We start from the raw sequence: 8,871 nt of genomic DNA on the forward strand, positions 1-8,871 counted from the left end.
GCAGCCACACAACTTCCTCTCCTCCCATTCTCCTCACATGGAGAAGGGGGAAGAGGGGGAGGAAGTGATTAGTGGTTTCCAAGGGCAACACCTGAAAACATATCCAGGGATACAAAGGGAGCTTTCCGCATGGACACAGGAAGCCCCAGCCTGTTCCTTGTTGAGGAAAAGGAAAGGCAAACGCTGGGCAGAAACTTGCAGCACCTGGTTCCGTTATGAGCCAAGCCCAGGGCAATGTTTTGGAGCCTCTGGATTGCAGAGGAAGGTGGACCAACTGCCACAGGAAGTCCTGGCCCACCAGGAAGGACTCACGGGTGCAGAGAACCTGGGATTTATCTGGTCCAGCCCTAGCAAGATGGCAGCATTCTAAGCCTCCCACCCCAGGAGGTGACCTGCCCCTGCAGGAAGCTAGATCCGATTTCTCATAGCCAATTCTCTCAGGAGCATTGAATCTCAGGACAAAGGGAGGGGGTGGCTGGTCCTGGGGTCCATCCCACCCAATCCTGCCAAACTCAAGGTTTCCAGGAAATGGAGATGAGTGGTCCTCACATGTGGCCACCTCACTTTATAGAATAAGAGCTGCCAAGAAGGGCATGTCCCTTTGCTGGTTTCCTGTAGAGCCCTGGACCATGGGCTGCATCAGGACCAGCGTTTGGATGACGTGGCTAGTGGGAAGGTAGTGGCTGTGGCCCCATCAGGCTCCATATCTGTGAAATCGGGACTCTGCCACCCACCTCCTGGGGCTGGAGAACGGAATGCACCAAATGGTAGCTCCTCCTTGGTCCTGCCCTCTGGCAAGCCCAGTTGATTCCCATACCGTGGCTGCCTTGCGCCCCCTGTAGCCACAACCTGGCCCTCCCTAGCATCAGGTCTCCAGGCCTCAAGGAACTGAAACCCCTTTCACGACCACAGTCCAGAGTCCCTGTACTCGGCCACATGTGGACTCGGGAGAGGAACTGGGCTGGCAATGTGACGACTCAGGGCTGTGTGGGGTACCCAGGGCTCTGGGCCACTTATGAACACAGAAGTGAAAAACTCCAAGTGGGGCAGGGCTCCCTCCTGGTTCATCCGCCTTGGAGCAGGCTCTCTTCCGGGTGGTCACACTGTCCCCCTGCCCGCCACGCCCCCAGGATCCTGCTCTGCAGCCATCTCTCTCTCAGTGTGTCCACAGAGACAATCTGATGTAGGTTCCTGGGACCTAGAAAAGACCACTTCCTTCTCCTCTCAGTGTCCCAGGCCGAGGCACCAAGCTCCCACCCAAGTGCAGTGTGACCTTTAGCCCATAGGACAAGCCGGCTGAGCATGACCTGTGCTGCCCACAGTGTTCCAGCAGGTGTGCTGACATGGGGGCCGAGACACAGACCCCCTCAGCATTCTGGTTGGCAGAGGGGCATCTAGGGGCCTGAACCCCTGTGCTGGGCCCCTCTGTAACCTCAGTGAGGGGGAAAATGTCATTTTCTGGGTCTGCCCTCCATGTGAAAGAGGGCTGGGAGGTGCTCACCAGGAGTAGCCAGTCCTAACCTGGCCAGGAAAACCCAGAGAAGGTTTGAAAATGCTGACTCCCAGGCCCCACTCCAGCCTATGGCCTGTCCACGTTTTAGGAGGGTCCCTGGGTAGCTGTGATCAGCATGCCCTGGAGAGTCTAACCTAGAAACTCCGTGGAAGCCCTGTGATCCCCGAAAGGAGCCTCTATTCTCAAGGTGAAGCATGGTGGCAGAGCTGGGGGCAGGAATTTCCTGACAGAGTCCCCGGCAGTGCAGCCTGAGGGCCCTGCACCCCAGAACTCACCGGGCATGGAGAAGGGGGACAGGAAGGCAGCCTCGACCGGCTCTGGCTCTGCAGGTGGCAGGGGTGGCGGAGGCTGCTGCTCCTGCTCCCGCTGAGGGTCTTCGGGGTTGTCTACGGGCACATTCCCGTTTTCAATGTTTTCGTGTCTCCCGTTTTGAAGTGGCTTGCTGCCCACACCGTTTGCTGAGTTGATCAGTCTCTGCCGCTGTGTGAACGGGAGGGAAGACAGACACTGAGACGTGTGACAGAGGGCTGCACTGCTGCTTTGTTCCTGACATGCACACAGCCCTTAAAGGTTTCTGGAACATGCCCCTGGAGACTGGCTTGCCTGTGACCGGCCCAAGGGCCTTGGAATCCACCTACGTTTGCTCATTTCCACTGGGGAACGGTCAGAGGCCTGGTTACGCCTCTAACTGCCAACCTGACAACCCAGCCCAGGGCACTGGATGGCAGCAGTCGGGTCATTCTGGCTCCCCCAACAGACATTTATAAGCCACCTGAAGATAGTCACAGGAGACGCCTTCTATAGCTTTTAAAAAATCAAAAAACATATTAGGTTTACCATGCAAAATGTACACTTACGTTAAGTGTGCAGCTCAGTGGTATTTTACATCAAGATGTAGAATATGTCCAGTCCCTTAGAGGACTCCCTCAGGCACGTCTCTAGTGGATGTGCCCCTCTCTCCAGAGGTAACCAAGGTTACCACTATTCTGACTTTTATAAACATCAATTAGTTCTTCTTGAACTTGAACTTCATATAAATGGATTCCAATTGTATGTACTTTTTTAATGTTTTGCTTGTTTTACTCAACCTAATATCCGTGAGATTCATCTGTGTGGTTGCATGACTCAGTAGGTTGCTATTTTTCATGGCTGTATAGTATTCCATTTGTGTGACTAACCTGCAATGTATCCTGTCTGTTGGTGGGCTTTGGGGTTGTCTCCCCTGTTTGGTTATTATGAAGAATGTTGCTATGAACACTTATGCACATGTCTTTTTGTGGACACAGACACACATTTCTCTTGGGTATTTATCTCAAAGTGGAATTGTTAGGTCATAAGGTAGGTGCACATTGCACCATTTTACACTTGTACCAGCAAGGGATTAGAATTTCAGTTGCTTCCTATCCTTGCCAACACTTGATATTGTCAGTCCTTTTAGTTTTAGCCATTCTGGTGGGTATGTGGTGGTATCTAATAGTGGTTTTAATTTGCACTTGCCTGATGACTAACAATCTTGAGGATCTTACTGGCTTACTGGCCATGCAAATAGCCTCTGCTGTCCAAGCCTTTGCCATGTCCAGTGAGTGTGCTCTGAAACACCCTGTCCCCTTCTATCCCCTCAGCTGATTCTAGCTACTGAAGAAGGCTGCCCCTTTGCACTCAAGCAGAAGCTGGTCTTCCTTACCAGGTCTGTGGGTTTCAAACTAAACCAGGGAAAGGTAGAGACCACATTTCAAGAAATCAACAGGGTTCCATTTTTCTGAAAAATCTGCTTACCTTTGCACAGCTCACCAATCAGCTGTAGGCCTGTGGGTAATGATCATCACACAATGGACACATAGACCCCTCCTAAGTACTTCAGCAGGAGACCAGATGTCAGTAAATGTGTCTCAGGCAATACTCTATAACTGTGTGCCTAATGCCTATCCTTGTGCTTATTGGAAGTAAAAAACAAAGTCATTTTACTTAAAGTGGAAGTGTGTTATTCCTCTAGAAGAAAGGGGAATTGACCATTTAACTGCTTTCATGTCAGTTTTAGGTGGGGACTCCAAAACCATGAAGTCTAGGGTGGGGTGGAAATTAAAAAAAAATTTTTTCCTGCAAGTATGTCCACAACACTTAACCCACCAAAAAGAGAGAAGTGATCTATGCCTGAGACTCAGACATAGAGGCATAGTATTTTGCTGCCCAAGTAGGGTTACATAACAGGTCATCCTTGCAGTAAAACAGACAAAAAACTAGCTGTGCAAAGACAGAATTGCAAGGTAGGAGGCATGACTTAAGAGCAACGTGAATGGTAGCAAAGGGAGGATGTCGTAACTCTAGCTTAGTAGGAATAAACTGAAAATTGTACCTGGAAAAAAACATCTAAAGCTATCTGAGGTTGTATTATGAGAGGTGTAGACTACAACACAAAGGAGGCGATGGATTCACATGCTGAGAAAGACAAATTGGGAGGTTTCCATAGGAGAGTAACTAGACAGTGAAGACTGGAACCCTGTCACATCAGGAGGGTGAGGGTTTGGTTCCAAGGATGTGCAGATTCCAACAGAAAATTAGGGGTGGCAACTGCTGCTTGATGTTCAAAGGACTGCCACATGGAAGACACAATCACAGGCAAGCAACTCAAGCAGGGGCTGGATATTACTGAGGTAATAAAGATATAGAAGGAAGAGTGCAGGGGAAGTGAACTAGATTGACCACTAAGAATCTATGCAGTTCCCCTTTTGCTCTCTAGGCTCAGATTTGGGTTGGAATTCCTGTTCTGCCCTCTTATTAGTTGTGTGGCTTTGGGAAAACGGCTTCAACTTTCTGATAGATCAATTGGAAATATCATCATCTTCTCTAGAAGGTCATTAAGAAGATTAACGCTATAACACAGGTAAAAACATCCAGCACCTGCCTGGCTCGCAACAGGTGCTTAGGAAATTACAGCTAGTACCAGCTCAAAACGACCATCATCAGGCGTGCGGTGGGGAGGAGCGAGTTGTGGGGATGAAGGGGTTGTGTGACCAGGTGGGATGGGCTCACAAGCAGAGATGGGAAACCAAGGGAGGTGAAAGTCTGGGCCTCTTGACAATTCATCACAGTGGCTGTGGGTGAGGACAGTTAGGTCAGGTTAGGTGTAACCTTGAAGTGAAGGAAAAACAGAGCTCCCCTTCCACACCCTCACATCCCCTCCCCCAAGCACTCACCCCCTGCAATGAACAAATAAGTTTCCCCATCCCACAGGCACTTCTACCATGAGTTAATTTTAGCTTTGCAAACGTCTCTGTAACATTCGGGAATTAGAAGGACTGAAGAGGAAATGAGACCAAAAGGTCTTAAGAAACAACCTTGAAACTGGGCATTTTGGGGGTTTTATTCTCCCCCCATTCCTATTCTACAGTGAATTTCCCCGAAGACACTGACTGCCTAGTCCCCAGGCATAGCCTTTCAGTCGTGTCACTGAAAATTTGTAGAGCTGGAAGCATCCTGCCCGATACCTTCAGATAGAGAAACTGAGGCCCAGGAAGGCTAAGTGAGTTAATGGCTATTGTGAAATGAAAACTCAGAATTTCCTCTCCTGAGCCCGGCCTCTCGGCTTCCCTTGCTGCCATCCAGGGCTGGCCAATCCCAACAAGATGGAGAACACGGTCTTCCCAGCAGCTTAAAACAACCAGGGACATGACAACCAGCATTTTACTGGCTCATCAAAACCCCATTATTTCCCTGGCTGCGTGTGCCATGAAAGAGTTGTTCAAACGCCTCCCCCACCCCTAGCACCTAGAGGGTACAATGATCATGCTCCTGAAAAATGGCCAGGATTCAGTAAAATTTCATTGATTTAAATTTTACGGATCTGGACCAAAAGGGTTCAGAATGATTCAAAGCTTGCAATTTCCCCCTTTCTTAATATTACTTTCCATAGAGAAGGTATATTACATATGAAATCCAAGAAGAAGTGTTAGAACTATAGGAAAGCTTCAAACACTGTGCAATCTCCTTCTTGCATATATAGTCAGTGTGCTAACTACTGATACTATCTCCGAAGTTTCAAGTTCTCTGGTAAGTATCTGGGTCTGAGGATAAGGACTTAAAACTCCAATATGCACATATGCAGCCAAGACTGGAAAAACTGGTAAGCAATAAGTCTGTGAGCTTTGCTATGCTGCTGGTACATTAAATAATACTCAAACTTATTTTTAAAAAATATTTTTCAAATGAGGAAGAGATGAGGTACAAAATTCAAGCCGACCACCAGGGTACAGGGTGAAAAGGAAGCTGCAGAGGTAACTGTCATCCACCAGTGTCTCAGTTTCCCTCTAGTTGTTTTATCCGTAGAGAACAGGTGTGTATTCATCTTTTTTTTCACCCTAAATAACATTTTAAAGAAACAATCCATACTTCAGACTGGCCTTTCTCTATTTAGTTTGACTCTAGTGCCTGATAAAATACTCAGCAAAACATCTCGGCATGGTATTTGATTGCTGCCTGCCTTAAAATCACTCCCGATCGGATCATTAGCTGCCTGCGCTGATGTCTGGGCCTCCTCCCTTAAACAGGTGTGGTGCTAAGTGCCAGTCTGGCAGGGGACACCCTGGTGGCCCTGCACCAGGCAATGTCGTGCCTGACAAGCCAGGGCCTCCTCAAAGTGTCAGAACCCATCTAAGGCCATTGGATCTCAGGGTCCTTGAAGCAAACTCACCTCGTTAATGATGATCCTACTGGCCATCCGCAGTCGGGTCCTGGGCCCAAACTTATTGGTGATCATTATGCGTAAGCCCGCTTCCGGGAAGCTGAACTTGGGAGGGCTGGAGCTCATGACCTCGTCCACCATCACCACTGGGCTTTTGCCGTACTGCGGCTCCTCCTTCACTATATTGAGCACAATGCCATGATTAGTGCTGAGATCCCCGTGGGGACAACACCCACGTGCTGGGGCGGTGGACTGACTCTGTTGCAGACTTCTTGGGCTGAGGTCTTGGCAGCTGGCAGCCACCTGGGAGCCTAACTTCAGCTTCTGCCTTTAGTCAAGTGGCCGAAGCTTTTGACTAGTGTTTCGAGTGGCTCTGAAACATCTGCTGACTTGGAGGATTAGACACAGCCCCGAGGTCCCCCCATTATAGGCAGCCCTTCCACATCTAGCCCCCTGCCAATTGATACCCACTCTCTTCTGGGCCCAGTCTTGGCTAATTGCAAGGGTCTTTCAATTCCTCATCTAAGCCTCACCGGGCAGTCTACCTGCAATACAGGCAGGCTCCGTGCCATTTCTCACCATGACTGAGAAGGGACCGCTCTTGTCCTGATGACAGAGGCTCAGACAAAACTTATACACTGACAAGGGCCTCCTGGGATGGAAAATGCTGGAAAGCACCAGAGAGCACTGGCTGTGAATGTCCCACAAGGCCGCCTGCTCTGTCTTTGAGGGGCCATCTGCACCTGGTACAGAAGGTGCCTTCTAACTTTGTTCTCCTCGAGGCAGGCAGTGAGAACAAAGATTTGGCTCACAGGCCCTGGATGAGGCAACTGAGAGGCAGAAGGGGAGCCGCCGGCTGAGCCCACTGTCTCTGGTAAAACTGTCATCCTCCAGCAGGGAGGCCGCTGTCTCTGGCCCTATGCTCCCCCTCATGAGGCTGAAGAATAAATCTCCCCAGGCCCCCAGCCTCTTCCTTGCCACCTTCACAAACACGCTCAGGGTTGGAGTCCTGGGGGATTTGACACCTTAACTCCAGAGCCCTGGAGGGAGGGCCTAGTGACAGAAGCACTCGTGAACACAGCACACAGAAGCAGACGGTTTCCCCTCCGAAGGGCTGTCAGAGCACAGATGCTTGTCCCTCTGCACTGGTCACCAGGTCCCAGTGAATGTCCTCAATAGGGTAACCAGAAGCAGTCAGAGTGAACCCGCGCGAGAGTTAATGGCACACACAGGAACAAATGCACACCAGACACGTACCCTCACCCAGCAGGCAGCAAGGCTCAGCAGACAGGAGGCGTGTGGGTTAGAAATGGAGCCAAGAAGACCATGCATTTGTCAGAGATAGACACTAACCTTCGATGAGGCATGTGCTGGGCTTGAGGATTTTTTTTTTTTTTAATGCATGTGTTATCGCTTGGATGAAAGCAGGTTACTTACAATTTAGAAGAGAAGAGTTAAGGAGACAAAGGCCAACAGAGTTTGCCAGAGATGATTAGCGTGCAGTGGATGCCGAGAGTCTGGGGCAGCGTTCTTGATGGTGGCCAAGGTGCCGGGGGGTGATTTGAAGGCGGGTGTTAGTAGGGGGGCTCCTGCCACGTGGCTTCAACGCTCGCAGCCTCTGGCCTCCGGGATAGCCCCTCTCCTGGCTGAATTCCATGGCTTGGTCCCACTCTGAGGAGCAGGAGCCCCTGTGTCCACTGCCCTTCCCTGCTGCAGGAAAGCTCCACTCCTCCCCACTCGGGACCCTCCATCTCAGGGGGGCGTGGAAACCAGCAGAACAGCGGTGGGCTCCAGGCTCTGTCCAGACCACAGAACCAGCCCTGTCCCAGGCACCATCTGCGGGGAGCAGCTGGGCTCAGAAGGAGGGAGCCTACCTACAGAGTGTCAGGTTTCAAGGCAACAGCCGTGATACGGGGCGCCCTGGGCACCTTGTCCTGGGGCCTGCTTCCCACCAAGTGGCAGCACAGGGTGGTACGTACAAGCCAAGGGGGCTGCCCAGGAGGTAACTCACTTACAGCGTGTTTTCCTGGCAGGTCAGCCCAAGGCCAGTACAGCCCCCTCTCTCCCTGCTCCAAGCCAAAGCTGTGGCCAGGGCAGCCCGGGTTCCATAGCGAGCCCAGCCAGTGGTCAAGGCAGCCTTGGCTCTCAGGCTGTGTGCAAGGCCACCTGAACGCCACCGAGGCTGGACTCCCAGCAGTGGCGGGAAACAGGGAGCCTTCCTGCCTCGGTCCTGGTGGCCTTTCCTTGGTGTATCGTGCTCTGCATTCTTGAGCAGAATTGAAGTGGGATATGAAAAATCTGTATAAGGTTTAGAAAAATCCCAAACAACTGAACACAGAACAAAGTTCTGAGGGCGCTATCTCACCCCCTTCCCCATAAAGGAGAAAACTGGCCTGAGTTGATTTGGTGAGCTGATCTGCATGACCTTTAAGCACATTTAGGTACATACAGGCATTTTGGAAGAGTGGTTAAAGGCTAACACCTGTCAACAGGTTGGGTTAAAAATTGGATTTTACATAGGAAACAACAAAGCTGATAACAACAAAGTGGGGGTGGTGTGTGTGTGGTGTGTGTGGTGTGTGTGGTGTGTGTGTGTGTGTGTGTGTGGTGGGTGTGTGGGTGTGTGTGGTGTGTGTGTGGGTGTGTGTGGTGTGTGTGTGGGGTGTGTGTGATCTGTGGT

The 8,871-nt window shown here is 50.7% G+C and overlaps 1 protein-coding gene across 2 annotated transcripts in view; it reads right to left on the minus strand.

Moving 5' to 3' along the window:
- Positions 1–8,871, minus strand: part of SLC24A4 (solute carrier family 24 member 4) — a 56,194-nt gene that overhangs the window by 31,086 nt on the left and 16,237 nt on the right. For both annotated transcript variants that reach the window (XM_019632922.1, XM_019632921.1), the window contains exons 8-9: positions 6,201–6,370; positions 1,789–1,993 (exon numbers count right to left, since the gene is read on the minus strand). In XM_019632922.1, coding sequence (XP_019488467.1) covers positions 1,789–1,993; positions 6,201–6,370 — 375 coding nt within the window. The remainder of the gene's footprint in view (positions 1–1,788; positions 1,994–6,200; positions 6,371–8,871) is intronic.

This window comes from Hipposideros armiger, unplaced genomic scaffold (assembly GCF_001890085.2).
Source record: "Hipposideros armiger isolate ML-2016 unplaced genomic scaffold, ASM189008v1 scaffold_1195, whole genome shotgun sequence".
In the NCBI taxonomy this organism is placed as follows: domain Eukaryota; kingdom Metazoa; phylum Chordata; class Mammalia; order Chiroptera; family Hipposideridae; genus Hipposideros; species Hipposideros armiger.